Source organism: Leuciscus leuciscus, assembly GCF_965113295.1.
Source record: "Leuciscus leuciscus genome assembly, chromosome: 19".
Taxonomy (NCBI): Eukaryota; Metazoa; Chordata; class Actinopteri; order Cypriniformes; family Leuciscidae; genus Leuciscus; species Leuciscus leuciscus.
The window spans coordinates 21,748,860-21,767,218 of NC_138743.1; the positions used below are offsets into that span (position 1 = coordinate 21,748,860).

The following is an 18,359-nucleotide window of genomic DNA, read 5'->3' on the forward strand; positions in this document are numbered from 1 at the left end:
AGCCTTTTCATGAATACTTGATCAAAAAAAAAAAGGTCATAAAAACCAGCGGTCACTTTAAAGTGTGCTTCTGGTGTCTCTGCAGGAGCCGAGGGCTGCATGGGTCCAGTGGTCATGCCCCCAGGGAAGAAGGCCGAGGGCCCCAGCAGTGGGAGCGTGGCGCGGGGTCTGAGTCAGCTCTACCAGGACACCGAGGCCGCTGACCTCTCTCTGGCCCTCTCTGCCTCCCTCAGCCGGGCCGAGGACGAGGAGCTGACCAGCCTCAGCTGGTTGCACGAGAGCACGGATCTGCTGACCAGTCTGGGCCACTCCGGCCTGCGTAGCGTCAGCCCCCTGCAGGATGCTAACGGTGGCCGCGAGCCCTCGTCCTCGCCGTCGTCCTCCCCTGAGCCCAGCGAGCCGCCTTACCACCTGTCCACGGGTCCCAGCCGCAAACCTCCATACTCCTTCAGCTGCCTCATCTTCATGGCAATAGAGGACGCTCCCTCTAAGAGACTTCCTGTCAAAGACATCTACGGCTGGATACTGGAACACTTCCCTTACTTCGCTAGCGCCCCCACTGGCTGGAAGAATTCAGTGCGCCATAATCTGTCGCTAAACAAATGCTTCAAGAAGGTGGATAAGGATCGCAGTCAGGTGAGAGCTTGTGTTTCGCTGAGCTTTACTGAGGCTTAAAGGGATGGTTCGGAGTAAAATCAACCTAGGGTCCCTTGCACCATGATATCGAGCCAAACACCCCACCAGAAGCCTTTTTTCCCTTGGTTGAACATTTTTAAAGTTAGAGCTTATTTAGTGATATCAGCCGGATGGCTTAGTGCAGGCGCTAACGGATCCAAATTTGTATCTCGTAAATTACCCCATTAATAATGCCCAGAATGGTACCAAACTTCTACAGTTGTACAAATAGGTTCTGTACTCATAAAACGAGGCATTGGAAAGTTTGTAAGTACATCAGGAGTTTATTTAAATAACAAGTCCTGACAGAAAGCGATGCATAAGGATGTAGTGTAACGACGAATTATAATTATAAATTATAACTAAGTGATAACAACTTAGTATTAACTAATAATTGTTATAAACTGGTACTACCAACAAAATATTAGACTTTTACGGTGTCCGGGTTAGCAGTAGCATGAGCCGTCAGGCAAGTGTTATTTAAATAAACTCCTGATGTACTTACAAACTTTCCAATGCCTTGTTTTATGAACAAGTTATGTAGAAGTTTGGTACCATTCTGGGCATTATAAGTGGGGTAATTTACGAGATACAAATTTGGATCCTTTAGCGCCTGCACTAAGCCATCCGGCTGATTTCTCTAAATAAGCTCTAACTTTAAAAATGTTCAACCAAGGGAAAAAAGGCTTCTGGGGGGTGTTTGGCTCGATGTCATGGTGCAAAAGAACGCACACTTTCATCTTCCTGATTGATTTGTCCATCAATATTTCTTCGGCCTGATAGGTTTTAAATACTTTAACCAGAAGTGTGCACATGTTCTTGAATGCTTTGTTTGCTTCTTTACATTTATTTCTTTTATCTTTGTGGTGTCTAGGAGTTATGAACATTTTCACCAATATTTTTGGAGCAGTGGTGTCCACGATAAAGAAAAAGATAAATCTTTTAAAAAATGTTCTTAAAATTCTTAATGTACTATTTAGTATTCATGTTGGTTTCATATGGGTTTGAAAAAGCCTTTTTGACAATTTTAAATTAATTATTTGAAATATGTAATGTTGTACAGTGGTCAAGTAAAAAGTAATAACATATTTTCATTAAACTTTTTTTTTTTTTTAGGTTTAAGGAAGGTTTTTTGGTTTTAAGAGATGATAATAAGAGCCAAACTACTTAATAATGCCAATAATTATACCTACCAAACTACTCAATAATGGTTTGTTAAAAAAACAAACATTATATTTGTATTATAACCCCCCACCCCCCACCCCAATGTGAGGTAGGACAGGGAAAAAAATTGCGACATCTCATTGACCCATTATTGCAATATTAACCTTAAATCAAAGTCCACAGTGACTTTATGATGGATTCGTTTCCAGTTAGTCAACAACGGCTTATGTTTTTAAGAGATTTTATGAATGTGGGCTGTGGATATGCAAACATGTCCATAATTATAATTAAAATATAATCAAAGCGTAACTACAAACAAAATTTAATCATTCTTTTTGTTTAGATATGATAAAATCGCAGACTGACATCAAAGCAGATGAAAAGATTAATAACACCTTTTGCACTGGCAGAGTGAGTTTGCGCGCGTGTGTGTGTGTGTGTGTGTGTGTGTGTGTGTGTGTGTGTGTGTGTGTGTGTGAGTGTTTGTACCTGTCCAAGTCGTCATGTTGTCTTTTGGTTCTTAACTACGGCCAAAAGAGTTCTCCTTGTATATGTATTCCCATGGCAACCAAGCTGTAGTTGACATGAAAAGCATGCAGTTTCTGTAGCAACAGCAAAACTGATTGGCTGCGTTGCTATGTGTGTGAGTAGGTCTGTATATGTGTGTGTGGGTAAAATATGGGAACATTTCAGGGAAGTGGTATGAAGCACAGTGATGTTGATGATGGTGGCTAAAGTTCAGGTTACTTGGCCAGCTGTATCACATTTCACTAAGTACAAAATAATCAAAGTAAGTCTCTGGCAGAATACCAAACTAATCTGCTGAAATTAACATGTTCATTTAACCTGTCTAATATAGACTGTGAATTTACTGAATTAAATGTGAATGCATGCATTTCATTTCGTAAAATTTTCCACGGTGTTTGGAACAGGGAACGGAAACATTTTATATTAATATTTCAGAATGATTTTTTCTGTTTCTGTTTTTCATGTTTGTCCTATTCAATTTATTAAATGTCTCCTTGGTTTTATTAAAAATGGTATTTAATCTTTCTGATACATACAAACATCAGAAGGGTGTTTGGAGGAGAAGGGCAAACTTGTGGGTTTACAGCAGACTAGAGGTCAGATTTACTAAAATTTACTTGAGAGCTCAATCTCAAAAAAGCACAGATGGGAGTGTAAAGTTCAGCGCGTGATCTACTGACGACACGCAAATTAAAGAACACGGACAAAGCCGGATAATTTCCATAATGACCAACACCATCTACCAAGAGCAGTGCAGATTAGCATCTGGTTTAAGATGTGGTGTTGTTTTTTGGCCGTTAAATAATGGCGCAAATACCAGTAAATTGACTAGTCCTTAGTAAATCACCTTGTGTGATTCATTTAAATACTCTCCTCCCATAAATTTTGTGTCTGAAAGGGAAACTCCTACAAATGCATTTGTAAAAAGGTCAGCCACAAAAATAACTCTATGCATGCCTTTTCAGTGCTAATTTTTCACTGCCTGTCTTTAGTAAATCCTGACAGTAGTTTTTGAATGCCAAAAGAGGGTTTACGCTTGTGCAAGCTGTTAGTAAATCTGGTCCTCTGTATAATAATTCACAGTGTGTTACTCAATAGCAGATGTTAAGGTAGATCAGTCTCAGCTTTCTTAAAGGCCTCCAAACATCCAGCCAAGACGCACAGGTTAAAGATAACAAATGTGTTCGCACTCTATTTTGTGCTTCAGTGTACTAATCAAATGCAATTTTCAGTGCACTGTGTGTCTGTTTTAAAGGGATAAAGTGCTAAAACTTTTGTAGCACTTAATTTTTTTCCCCTCCTGAAGTCCACTTATAATGTTAGTCAAGGTAGCTTGAGCGAAAAGCTAATTTAGTTTTACATGACCATTTTTACCCTCTGTCTGACACTTGAAATTAAGTGGCCTGTTTTTTGCTTCTGTACCTTTAAGTCTTCTGCATGCAAATGTAATAGGTTTCCATAATACTTCTTGTTAATGTTCCCAATGATTTTAGTTGCTTAGCTGGCACACGACCCTCCAAAAACAGGCTCATGGAAACTCATTTCCACATCTAGGTTTGTTTTAACCAAATAACGTGTGTCATAAATGCCATGTGGCTAATCACTCTGAAGCTGCTATATTTTTTTTCTTTCATAACAACGCTGATTGGCTGATGGAACAAAAAAAAACGAACACATTCCCAAACCCTTCAAGAAGCGATGGTCCATTTTATACTTTTAAAGAGCTCTCCAAAAACATCTACTATCATATAATGAATAATTTACGATTTTCTGTTTGGTCAGAATATGTAGCAACTTTTGAATCACGGTAGAGTGAGATTTGGTGTAGTTACAGCTTCAACCAGGAGAGCCTAACTTGACTATTCTACCCAGACAAAACTTGAGCCCTTGGTCTAAAATCTTTGCGCAGGCGTACTTCATATTAGTGTTCCAGTTTTCCATGACATGACCCCTTTAATATTCATGAAAATATGGGTATGCTTTATAAGCCATAAGTAGAAACCTTCTCCTCTAAGCATAGGCAATCATGTATCCTGGCTCTCTCAGCGTAGAGTCTGTGGCAGAAATCTGCTTTCCTCATTTACCACGGTTGGGAAAGATTAGCACATGGGTCTGGGCTGGTTTTAAAGCGCCATCATTGTCTCCATGTAGACTGAGAATCTCCTGCCAAACCTTCCGACCAGACAACCAGCCATCCCTCTCTTCTACTTGTTGCCTTGGAGACCAGTGAAACCACAGGTGCTTGTCTGCTCCTCCTCTATCTCCTGTAGTGAGGGGTCGTGTGGTTCTGGCAGGCAGGTGAGCTGGAGCCGTACCCGGATGCCGTGCCGGAGCTTGTGAATGATGTACGTCAGTCTGTGATGTTGTTTTGCAGGCGTGTTGATAGCTAATTGAGAGCAGATGGAAGACTGGTAGGGGAAGTTATGAATGAAGTCATGGGGAGTGTATTTGAATTACCCTGCACCCCGGGTGGAAACGGCACGCTGGGCCAATGGCTCCTTGAGCACTGTGAAAAACACAAATACACACAGAAATGTGAAATAAAGTTGCTTCCCCCAACCATTTGGCAATTGCAAGCTTGTCGGCCTGTTTAATCAAACCTTCCCCTAATTGCCGTGAGTGGTGTGTCAGTAAACACTGACAATCACTGCAATAGCGACTGTTCTGTAACTACGATAATATCAGAGCGCTTTCATCATCCCGTCTCACTTATTTTTGTGCTTAATACGAGAGCCGAGATCAAAGGCACACGGGTTGAATTTCATGGCTTGTGTGAGTTGTGTTTTTTGGTAAAGTGAAATGTGGCTCTGGAAGCCCCTGATGGAGGGCAGACAGCTTAATTAGGTGGAGAATGGCTTCTTTGATCTAAAAATATATGCCAGTGTTGCCTGTTGAGGCAGTTTTAAAGGTGCCTCTGTGTTCACTAGACAGCGAGGGTCTCGAGTGCAAGGTCTAATCCTCCACCCTGCTGTTCAGTTTCCTCAGTGCTTTGCAAATGTGTATTCATTGATCATATACAATATATTCCAATATATATACACATGTCATTACTTTGAAGATTCGCGAGAGCATCAGGCTAATCTGAGTGTTCATTTTTTAATCACGTTTTACAATTAACATGCAGTATTTGGCGTACACTTTACTCATGAAAACTTTCTCTACAACTGTAACAAACTGAGATACCGTGTCATTTTGCTTTATTTAATTGTTTGATTCATCGCAGGTTCCCTCATTCGCATTTATGCACTCCAAAACAGCACTGATTGTTGACTCGCTAAAATATATAGTTTAAAATGTATATATATTTAAATGAGGGGAAAGATTTAAAATGCACTGAATGTTAGCTTGTTAACTGTGCCCTAGAGCATGATCTATTTAAGTCCGTGTCATATTGACAAGAAACTATGCTTCTAACTACAGCTCAAGAGCTCCAACCACATACATTTGCGAGCTATGCCTTCGGGAAAAGCCAAATCGTTCAACTATGTCGGTAACTACGGAACTTGCGACCATAGTTGGAAAACGATGCTTTTGGGGAATGCACCCCTTGCTATTTCAAGTAATCCTGAATATTTTGATTAGCTGGTTCAGGTATGTTTGATTAGAGTTGGAGCTAAACTCTCTAAGACGGTAGACCCCAAAGAATAGGGTTGGCTTCCCCTGGTTTGGAGGGATCTCCGTATCCATAAACCTCCGATAGTTTCCTTTGGACGAGCCTCCAACATACAAACAAGTATGTTCCTATACAGCAGGGCTGGGCTACTTTAGCCTTCGCGGTCCACTTTCTTGTAGAATTTAGTTCAACCCTGATCAAACTCACTTGCCTGTAGCTTTCTAGTAATCCTGAAGACCTTGATTAGCTTGTTCAGGTGTGTTTGATTAGGATTGGAGCTAAACCCTGCTGGAAAGTATGTTCTGAAAAGCCAGAGTTGCCCAGCCCTACTGTTCCCCCTTTTTGGGATATAGGCTGTCAACCTCGTTCCAGGTGTAACCCATCTTCTTGCCTTCCTCTTTCCCTTTTTCTTTGAGGATTTCAGGTCAGCGCTTGCCTGGTGATGTTTGATGTAGGCTTCCTGCTGTACAGTACCTTGGAATATTGTTAATCTTAATAAAGATATTGTGTAACATGAGTGTAATTTGTCTTTTTTTGTATTTTAGAGCATAGGAAAGGGTTCTCTCTGGTCTATTGATCCTGACTACAGACACAATCTGATCCAGGCGCTTAAGAAGACTCCATATCATCCGTATTCCCCTCGGCTTCCAAAACCACCTACCTCCCCATCTGCCTCTCCTCAGCAATACCACAGGTAACGCCTCAATTTCTCACTCAGTTTTAATTTTTTGGCCGTCCATTTCTTTTTCTTTTTCCTTTCTGTTCTTTTCCTCTGCAACTACCAGTTATGGCTTTTTCCCCTCTTCATTGGTTTTCTTTTAGTACTCTCATTCACTCTTTCCATTTTGTGTGGCCCTAAAAATCCTAGTCCAGACTTTTCCGTCTCTAAAAAAAAGAGCTTGGGCACAAAAACCTGTCTTGGTGTGGAATAACAAAATGTGACTGAGTGGATGTTGACTTTACTACAGTAAAAATTATTTTTATTGTAAAATAGTCTTCAATTAAATCAAATCTCAAGAAAGAGAAAGGAAGAATGAAGGAAGCTCATATATATATATACACCTTTATTTGTTGGCCTCTCTTATGACCTTCCTGTGAAGAACACATTGATTCAGTGTCTGAGGGTTTTGGGTCAGTTCCTTCACTCGTTCCTGAACTCTTCGTCAGCAACTGGACATGGTCCTCTGGGGAATCTGTGGGATGTAAAGAAGCGGCACACGCTTGCCCTTCCTGAGTCGTTTCTTCTCCTCTGCTGTTGCTGTGACGACCAGAGCACCTCCATGGCAACATATGTATGAGACAGGTGTAATAGAAGCACAAAGCTATTTGTCTGGCAAAAGAAGAAAAAAAACATAGATAGGACAGACAGTTAGTGCTAAGAAATACATTATAGGCTTAGCAACACTAAACTCCATAGCAACAGCAGATGCTGGCTCCTATTTTCTTGCTTTTTCCTTGATTCCCTTCCTCTATTCTCTTTTGGGAAATTGGAAAAGTTACTGCGTAAACAGTTAAAAAAAAAATATATATATATATATATATATATATATATATATATATATATATATACACACTTTTTCATTAGTTGAAGAACCAAACAATTCAATTCACATTTATTTGTATAGCACATTTCACAATACATATAGTATCAAAGCAGCTTTACAGAAAATGCATGCGTCTACATTATCCAATTAGAACGGCTCATACTCAAAGCAAATATGTTACCACTATACCAAATCTTAATTTTATATTAATATTAGTGCTGTCAAATTCGATTTATGGCATCTAATGCTGAACCATGCATTTATCAGATGACCTAAAAAATCCCTGGAATGACATGCATCAATGTAAACATTTCCAAACCACTAAAAGGCTATGTTAAATTGTAATCAAAATAATTATGAGATTAGATAAATGTAATCTGTGAACCCCAACACACCCAACTGTCCCTATCACTTTAAAAAGTGATGCTCATGGTGTGTTTGAGGATCTGGTTTCAAGACCAAAGGAGTGACTTAGTCTTAGTGTAGGGATGATATCGACTGTTATTGAAAATAGAAACCATTTAGATAAATTGCTTTACACTGTCTATAACAAGTAATCAAATAATTGGATTTCCAAGCTTCGCCAGGATGTCTGTACTTGTTCAATTCGATTCTTTTACTACCTCTCAGTCTCGAGTTTGCATTCCACCCCATCAGATTCTCATTCTCATGAATTTCCTCCCCTCTACCTTTATCTGTCTTTGACTAGGATTTCGGAAGTTCATAATACAAAGGTTGGTTATTTTTCATTATTTGATTCTATCACTGTATTTGATTGTGTTTATATCTTTTAGTCCTCCACTATGGCCAGGAAGTCCACTCTTCAGAAAAAATGGAGGAGTGCTCTTACAAGGTAATATCCCTTTTTTGTAAAAAAACAAAAAACAAATTATATTCTGTATTTTATTCTATATTCTATATTCTGTAATTATAAACTTTAGGTCATGTCTATTAGCTTTGAAACCTTTTTTTTGGTGGCCTCTCTTCCTTGTTCCACTAACATTGCATTTTCCAATTAAGCTTTTCGCATTACATGACCTAAGTAGATGAGTCGCAATTTGGTAATTTTTCCCTCAAGTGACATCTCAGGTATATTACAGTTTAAAAGTTGGGGTCAGTAAGATTTATTTATTTTTTCAGCGTTTTTGTCACTTACATCTTTTATATTAGAATTTAAAAGTTCTATTTTAATCTATTATTCCTGTGATGGTAAAGCTGAATTTTCAGCATCATTACTCAAGTCTTCAGTGTCACATGATCATTCAGAAATTATTCTAATATGATGATTTGCTGCTCAAGAAACATTTCTGATTTATTATCAATGTTGAAAACCGTTGTGTTGCATAATAATTTTGTGTAAACCGTAAAAGCTTTTTTTTTTTTTTTACATTTAGATTCTTTGATACAAGCACAAGAACAGCACTAATTTGTAGAATAATTAGACATTTCTAAAAATATATATATACAATGTGTCCTTGCTGAATAAAAGTGTTAATTTCTTTTTAAAAAAACTTTACAGTTTGCATCTTATGGGTGAACAGAACAAATATATTGATGACTCATCCTGCACTACACAGTTTTCGTCCAATCAAATGCTATCTGGAGTGAGGATGTCCCTCCTCCTAATACCACCACCATCTAGAATATCATGTTCATGGCTGTGACGTAGCCTAGTATTAGCCATGTAAAACTATATATTTTTTTAAAGATGACAAGTCCTTTGATATGTCCCACCCAAAGAAATATATTTCAAAACAGGGAAAAAAGTGATTTCATGCAGCCTTTAAAAGTGCCTTGCAAGAGCTCCTTGATTTTGATTTATAAAAAAAAAGTCTTTATCACACAAATAGCTGCTTTGCGCCTACAGATTACCTATGTAATGTCTTGGGAATCATTCTTTTTTTGCCACTGATTCTCTCATTTCCCACAACTGCTCCTTCATCTCTCTCTCTCTCTCTCTCTCAGTCCATCTGTTTCTCTCTCTTTCACTCCTGTTGGTGTCCTAGCCGTTTAAATGTCCATTCGATTCCAATCAGGGTGCTCTCTTTCCACTCCACCGCAAGCAGCTAAATGGAAGGAAATGGATACATTATCTGTCTGTAGTGGCTGCTCTCTCCTTCTCGTCTGCTCTTGATAATGGAATAATGGAGGCAGAGCTGCCTGTGAAAAGTGTCTGAGCAAGGCTGTTGGCGTTTGACTGATGTGAATGTCTTGATGGCTGTCTACATAAAAGCAAAGAGCTCAGTGTGTGTGTATGTGTGTCAAGTGGTCGACTGGACAGCCTTAGCTCAAGGCCGCTTCACTTAAGCTTGCTATAGCCAATGTCATAGTTCTTACAGTTTGTGAGTGGCTGGACACCTGTGAAGGCTGTCTAGTGTCCATTTGGCATGTCTCTTAAAGCAATAGTTCACCCAAAAATTGAACTTCTGTCATCATTTACTCGCCCTCAGGGGATTAACCGGGGAATCACTTTCCATGTGTTTGCCTGCTACAAAACTGGTAGCGTCAACACTATTATTGACCTTTCAACAAATCAGTTGAGCAAACATTGCATCATCTAATTAATATTGATGGTGATATGGTTTATAATGTGTTCCTCCCAGTTTTCAGACTGTTCTATTGTCCAGCTCGCTCTCTTGGCGTTCCAAACCTAAATTACTTTCTTCCATGAGATGTTTAGCACAATGTTCATGCTACTCTTTTCCATGCAATAAATAAATAAATAATAATAATTCATACAACTCATACACCACACCTCAAGTCTTCTGAAGCCATACAATAGCTTTGTTTGAGGAACACATGATAGGATTTTCATTTTGGGTGAACTTTTCTTGTGTGTTGGACAAGATTTCTCTGGGTGATGTTCTTCAGATATTTTAGGGCAGTGGTTCTCAACCAATCATTTAAAAAATATTTAAAATAGGCTAAAAAAATATTTAAAAAAATCTACAAATCAAGAGGTAACTGACATAATATTTCTCATTTTATTTTGTTTTTATTTTGTTCTATTTAGGGACCAAGTTGGAAGGGTCAAGGTTTTTAGTGAAAATTCCATAATTTATCCAGGGATATCCAAAACCTGGATAAATGGGAGAATTTTCAAATGTGATTTTCTAGACTTCTTGAAAAAGATAAATGTATTAGGATAAAGATATTAATAAGTCTGGGCAATTTATATATGGAATATATTTTTTTTTAGTTATCTCAAGCTCTAAAATATTTAATTAGGTAGAAAATGCTATTTGTGAGAAAAAATAATTCCACCATGAACTACTGGAAATTTGGGTTCTTGTATCTTCTGTAATCACAGCAGTGTAGTCCAGTCCAATATTTGTTAAATGAGTTTTATGACATGAGTTGTAATTTGGGGTTTTGTTTTTTTGGCAGTTCCACAGAGAGTGATACAGCATAGCTCACGTGTTGCCGCTCAGGGGCTCTTTCCAGTTATCAGACCCCTTCCTTTGAGTCCTGTGAGCAAGAGGACCACCGCTGTGAGGTTAGTTTCCTTCTTGGTGTTAAATAAAAATAGTTTTCTAAAGTGCTATTAAGCTATTTTAAAGGTTCGTGATTATGTTTTGGAGGTCTTCCAACAATGTTCACATGCATTCAAGGTCAAAAACACTTGAATTTTCTTATAATATACAAACATATCACCTAATTTCTCAAAAGATTCTGAAAACGGTTCATTCGTAGAGTCAGTCTCTCTAAACTCCTCCTTTCTGAGAGCCTGCTCTGCTCTGATTGGTCAGACGGCCCAGTCTGTTGTGACTTATTTTACCACTCACAGTGCGTGTCAGGAACCAAACGTCCATTATCATATCTGGATTTCAGCTCTGAAGTCTTCCTCCGCACTCGTTACACTGTGATACGAACAGTAACGATAGCGTTGGTTTTACCCTATCAATTCAAGTCCTCATTCTTTGGAAGTGAAAACGGGCTTCTCGACATGTCGACAACATGAACCAAACACTTCCAGGCCTCAGCTACTACTGCAGTGTTTGAGGGTCAAAGTAGACATCATTCACGGGCAGCCAATGAAGGCCGTAGGCTGGCATTATGCAAATGTATTACGTTGGTATGTAACAGGAAGTGAGACTGAAATTGCTGATGACTCGTTTAACAGTTCAAAATCAATTCTTTCGTTTGGGATACAATAACTTTATTTGTTGTGAATTGTGATCTTTAAAACAGACCTTTTACTTTGACAGTCAGCTACATTACACACTACATGAAACATGAAACGAATACTATAGTAGTATTTAAATAATACCACAATAACACTGTTCTCAACTCGAAAATTAGGCACTGAAATATGCCAGACTCTCTTGACAAAAATACATTTAGTCTTGTTTTATGTCATTGTCTTCTTGTTTTGAGCATACACCTTATTGAATTTTGTTTGATATATGCTTAAAACAAAACAAACTATTTGACGATGTAAAATAACATCATAAACAAAGATATCATTTGCATGTTTATTTTCCGTATTTTTGATTACATCTCTCATCATCTAATGCTCACTTAAAATGAATCTGTAAAAACACTCAAACTAATAACACTAAATGTAATCTTTAGCAAATCTCAAAATGGAACCTACCTTAATACCTAAATTCACTTTATTGATTTGAATTATTAACATTTAATTTAATTTATTTAGAATTTTAATTTCAGCCATTTATTGGTTATCAGCCATAACACAACAACATATGTGTATACCTTGAATACACAAGTCATTTTGGTAATAGCGTCTGCGTAACTGTAGTATATTTAATAATGATTCCCTCTCTCTGTCCGTCTTAACAGATCAGCCCTGGGCGACTATCTGACACGGGGTAAAAACAGTCTGTGCAGTGACTCTCCTCCCCCCAGCGATGACCAACAGGAGGACCACACGTACAGCAGCTCCCAGTCCCCGACCCCAAAGGGGGACATTTCTTCCCCCCTCTCCTCCTGCTCCACTCAGGGTTCCCTCTCTGCCCACAGCCACGGTCAGGAGGTGACGGTCACTGAGGTCAAGGAGGAGCAAAAAGACTTCCCGCTGGACGCTTCGCCACCTCCTTCCCAGCTGCTCCAGCGCAGAAGACTTCTGTGGACCAAAGGCCACCTACGGACCCCTGGTGACACACTTCCCCTGAAGAAGAGGAGGGCGGGAAATCTCCTGGTAAAAGAGGAGGAAGATGAGGAGATGAAGGAGGCGGCGGGGTCGTTGCTTCACCTGGCTGGAGTGCGCACCGGTTTGAATAAAAACGCTCAGCGTGCGTGTAAAGTTCAGAAGGAGCTGAAAGAGGAAGCCAGCGATTAGCAATGAACGAAAATCCCGTTAACACAGATCTAAATACTTCTGTTCCAGGATATCAGGTGAATTCTAGTCAGTTGTTGCAATATCAATAAAATCACTGTTGTCCCTTGTTAAATTTGATTTCCCGGGTGAAAGACTGCTCATGTCCATGTTGTTTTGTGTGTGTGTATGCGAGCGTGTGTGTGCGAAGAGGGAAAAAAAGCCATAGTAAAATTTGGGTCATTTGAGTGAAAAATGTTTGTTTTTGAATTCATCAAGCCTACAGAACAATTTAAAAGAATTAATTATGTTGTAGCAATCCTTCTAGCTCACATCAGAAAGCTGAACGGAGAGATTTTCTATGCTGCTCTCAAGTGTGCCAAAGATGATACCTGTTGATGAAAGTGCAGCTAATCCATGCACACTTAGCAAGACCAGTTAAGGTTTCAAAAAGTAGTGATACTGACCTATATGACAACAACCATCAGATTAATATTTGGGTCAATGACATTTTTCTTGGTCCACATCTATTGATTCATTAAAAATACATAATTTTCTGAATTCATTTTGAAAGTGCAAGTCAAATGTGTCAAGTAATGCGTTACAATATTAGTAAAAAGTTATTTAGTTACTTTTAATGAAAAGTAATGCATTACATTTTTTTTGGACTTTCACCTGGGCTTCCTTGTTTGTTTTTTAATAACAAAATAAAACCAAAAGTTCTATTTTTGGCAAATGTAAAGGCCCTTTCACACCAAAAGTGAAATGAATAAGCCTCAGGCTGAAGGAAATGCAGAGTAACTTGCATTAATTACCGTGTTTGAAAAAGTAAGACTTAAAAGTTAATTTAAAAGTAATCTGATTACATAACTCGTGTTACTTGTAATGCTTTACTCCCAACACTGGAAATTAGTACGGCATTATCTTTTTTATTGGTTCTTAGAAATATGAAAAATTTGAAAAAAATATTTAAATTAATAGTATAATTTAAAATATTTTGACAAAACTGCTCAATAATATCTGAAAAACTTTTGAGTCATGTGGTGCAATAAAAAAAAAATCTATCATAAAGAGAAGACCTGCAGACTTGTGACTTTGAGTATAGGTCAGTTAAAAATGAATAATTAGGAAAGGTTTTTATCTTGAAAGATTTATTTAATTTCTTAATAATGAATAACGTGCATTTTCATGTACATGTACCCAAGGTGTAAGGAAATATATTATTCTTTTTTATTAATGTTAAATTGATGGTTACACCATATGACATTTTAATGTCATTAAATTTACTTTTCTTGAAAGTGGTGTACACATACAAAAAGCATGTTTTAAAGTAGATTTTTTACAGTTCTTTATGGTGGACACTCTTATATGTCATTGACCCATTTATTTATTAAGCAACAAGTGTTTTGTGTATAATGGCCTGTGTCCAATGGATATCAAACGTAAAGGTCAAATGCAATATGCCAATTCTCTCTTAGATGTCTGTTTTTCAAAACATTTCTGGTGTTAGTTCTTATTTGAAGCACACTAAAACTAATCTTTTTATGAAGCAATGTGTCAGAAATGCCTATTATGTTGCCAAAATGTTGGTCTTTTTTAAAATTTCTTTTTTTTTTCCCATCACAATCCAAGCAATTTGTCCTATCAGGATAACACTGTAAAAAAAATACTCCCTTTTTCCACAAAAGGCAGTTTTTGCCTGTTTTTCAGTTATATTGCATGGGTGCTTGTACATAAGAAGTATTTTCTTTTCTAAACGAAAGATCATGTAAGATAGATATTTAGCATGAGGCATGGCTTATTTTCTTACGAGAAAACAGAGAGGTGTCTCTAAAAGCGTAGGTTTCTTTCTTTACAAATTTTTTTTTAATCGTATCTCTCTTCTGCGGCAGACAACTCTTCCAAAGGAAGGGACTTCGTGAAAACCCATTAATGAACAGATCTGCCTTGTATTGAATATCAGGTGAAACTGATTTTGCCTTTTTCGTGGTCCTCAGTTTGGTGGTCCTTTTTCAATTCATTGATGTAAGTGTTCAAATGTTGTTAATAATCAGTGTTGGATGACCTATCACTCTGTACACCCTTTAAGGTTGTGCTTGGATGTCTGTTCTGTTCTTTTGTAATGGTTCAATACTCTGTTAAAGTAATTTGCATTGTGCAACCTGCAGCGTTGATATCATAAATTGTACTGAAATAGTTTGACAAGGAATTAGAAGTGGCTTTAGGATAGTCCCTTATTAGCACGATACTTCGCGATCGACCATGGCTTGTCTGTTTCCTTAATATTTTGTTTTAAATTACCCATCCCTCATGAACTTGAACTCCATCTGTGAAACTGAATGTCCTGTGGTGGTGGATGAGCCAGGCTCGTCATCTGTCAGCGTCATACACATGGTGCGTTCAATGTCGGAAAGATCGTAATTATGAGTTGAACACATGATTGAACTCCACAATGTCGTAAATACGAGTGGGAAGCTCTGGATTTTCTTTAAAGGGATACTCCACTTTTTTTGGAAATAGGCACATTTTACAACTCCCCCAGAGTTAAACAGTTGAGTCTTACCGTTTTCGAATCCATTCAGCCGATCTCCGGGTCTGGCAGTACCACTTTTAGCATAGCTTAGCCTAGATCATTGAATCGGACATAACCATTAGCATCTCTCTCAAAAAAATGACCAAAGAGTTTCGATATTTTTCCTATTTAAAACTTGACTCTTCTGTAGTTACATCGTGTACTAAGGTACTGACGCAGCGCCTGAAAATAGTCCCCAGCTCAGTAACTTCCAACATGACCGGGACTAAGTTTGTCTAACCTATTAGACCTATTTTCAGGCGCTGCGTCATATCATTACGCCTGCTGCACCCATGGTACGGCAGCAAAGTTTCTTGATTATTACGCAGGAATGAGAGTATAGTTCCTAGTCATATCAGCCTAGAAAATCGCAACTTTACATTTTCCGCCGGTCTTAGTACATGATGTAACTACAGAAGAGTCAAGTTTTAAATAGGAAAAATATCGAAACTCTTTGGTCATTTTTTTGAGAAAGATGCTAATGGTCATGTCCGATTCAGTGATCTATGCTAAGCTATGCTAAAAGTGGTACTGCCATACCCGGAGTTCGGGTGAATGGATTCGAAAACGGTAAAACTCAACTGTTTAACTCTGGGGGAGTTGTAAAATGAGCCTATTTCTAAAAAAAGTGGAGTATCCCTTTAATGTTGCCTTTACGTGCTATCCGAATTATCATAAATACGAGTTTCCTAGTTTAAAATTGGACATGATCGCCCTCTCAAGTCGTATTTACCACTGGGAAGTTTGGAGATAATTTGGATACCCAAGTTCCTGAGATGGGCGGGCCATAAACTTTAAACATGGCGGAGGGGAGAACGATGCTGTTGACTGCTATTCATTATTAGTTTTTTCCACAGCAAAATCGCCTTGTTAAAGTAGTGCATATATGAATAATCATTTGAAGTATATTGTTCGTATTATACACAGTGTAAATAGCCTGTATTTCAACGAAATTCCAGTATCGTCGGCAAACTGACTATAGATAGCATGGTAATTGTTTACATGGTTGTCAATGATTGGGATGCTACATACAATTTTGGCTTTAGTAAGATTTTCCCAATTATTAGGAAGGATTACCTGATGGTGTCCTCCATGTTTCCTGTTCTTTCCGACAACAAAGCACTTGAATTCGACAAGGTCGTAATCACGACTTCAGAAGTGGGAAGTAGGAAATTTCCTATAGCACGTGAAGGAAGCATATGCCCTGATCTTTACGAGTTGGGGGCGTGTCAGTGAAAAACGTGGCGGAATACCACAATACTCAGGTATATTTCAGTGACATTGTCAGGCTTATTTATTTACAACAAAATAAGCTAACCGCCTGCACAAAATATGATAGCATTGTAATATAATAATATGTAAAACTGTGCACAGTAGCTTTATAAATCAATTAACACATAAAAAAGCAAAACGCAACTGATGCACAATCTTTCATTTTAGACGTGCTGTAGGCCTATTTTCATGTAGTTAATTAAGAGGTCACCGCCATCTTGCTCCGACGAAAGTGACTTGAACGCACCTGACATTGTAAACTCGACTTCCCAACTCGTAAACACGAACTTCCCAGGAGGACTTGAACGCACCACAGCATCTTTCGCGATGTTTACACTCCACTTCCGCTTTATGTATGAAACGCTTTCTGAATGTGATGCGTCCACCGGGGGAGCGGAGCACAGATATACCGTTTTCAGTCATTTGAAATACTCCAGCACGATATATCAGCACTTTTTAAAATAGTAAAATAGGACTATTTGTCTTCAGCAGGGGGTCTAGTGGTGGAACGGCACTGTAAGGGTGAGTACAGTGTAAAATAAGAAACGTACGGCGAGATGGCCCTACTTTATTTGATTTGCATATATAGGCAATAAGCTGCTGCTACGGTTTTGCTTTAAATTTATGCCAGTCCCATAATATTCAATTTGTGTGTGTGTGTACCAATAAATAAATAACACGATTTGTTTTTAACTGATTTAATAGCTAAGATTCATACAAATCCATGTAAGACAAAAGAGGGAAACAAATATGCATGAATTATTTATTGGAAAACTCTCACTGCCTCTGAAATTATATGTGAAATAATATAAGGGTTTTTGTCAATGTTGTTGATGTTGTTTGTTTTTGCCAAATATGTTTTAGCCCTTGTACTTACATAAGTCACTAGTGGTCTGATTATGATTTTAGAGCACAATGGAATCATGATGAATATGTATTCAACCAGGTCTATTTTCAATACACTCAGATGCCAATGCTGTACGAGTATAAAGCTGTCTATTTCCTTGGTGTGCAATCATATTGCCAAAGAACAATATCAAACTATTTCATTAATACATGTAAATAATCACATTGTCTATATGACAATAAATGTCACATCATGTTGTTACTTTTCCACATATTTCTCCTGAAACTAAAAATAATGTTTATGTAATGTATTGTCTTCCAGTTGCAATAATAAAAATATCAGAGTTTTAAATGAATATTTGGTTTTATTTATTTGGTTTTAGAGGCTTAGTCTAACTGTTATCAGAATTTGAGTTCTACATTCCCTTCAAAGTTATATAGAATCATTTAAAGTTGATATTATATGATAAATTATTTTATGTATCACCACCTCTGTAAAGAAACCACTGCATTTTTGTCCTCACTTTGTCCCGTACATTATGGGGAAAAGATATGGGGTCCCCGCAAAGATAGTAACACCAGGAATTTTTAGGTAGGGTTATGGGATAGAATATACAGTTACAGTATAAAAATCATTATATCTGAGATTCCCCATAAAACATTGAAACACAATGTGTGTGTGTGTGTGTGTGTGTTCTTGTATAAATGGTTTATGAGGACAGAAATGTGTATAATGACAGGTACAGTATTGCAACATAAACATGGGTTATGCATGGCCAAATGGATTAAAAAACATACTAAACAGTGTTTTTTATTTATTTTATTTTTATTGGGTGGGTAGGTTTAGGGCTAGGGTTAGTGTAAGGG

The 18,359-nt window shown here is 37.9% G+C and overlaps 1 protein-coding gene across 1 annotated transcript in view; it reads left to right on the top strand.

The window, feature by feature from the left end:
* The window catches only part of ches1 (checkpoint suppressor 1), a 38,984-nt gene extending 21,136 nt beyond the window's left edge, over positions 1-17,848 (top strand). The window contains exons 2-6 of the mRNA XM_082146870.1: positions 86-636; positions 6,526-6,674; positions 8,319-8,377; positions 10,912-11,020; positions 12,328-17,848. Coding sequence (XP_082002996.1) covers positions 100-636; positions 6,526-6,674; positions 8,319-8,377; positions 10,912-11,020; positions 12,328-12,826 — 1,353 coding nt within the window. The 5' untranslated portion in view covers positions 86-99 and the 3' untranslated portion in view covers positions 12,827-17,848. The remainder of the gene's footprint in view (positions 1-85; positions 637-6,525; positions 6,675-8,318; positions 8,378-10,911; positions 11,021-12,327) is intronic.
* The last annotated feature ends 511 nt before the right edge of the window (positions 17,849-18,359 follow it).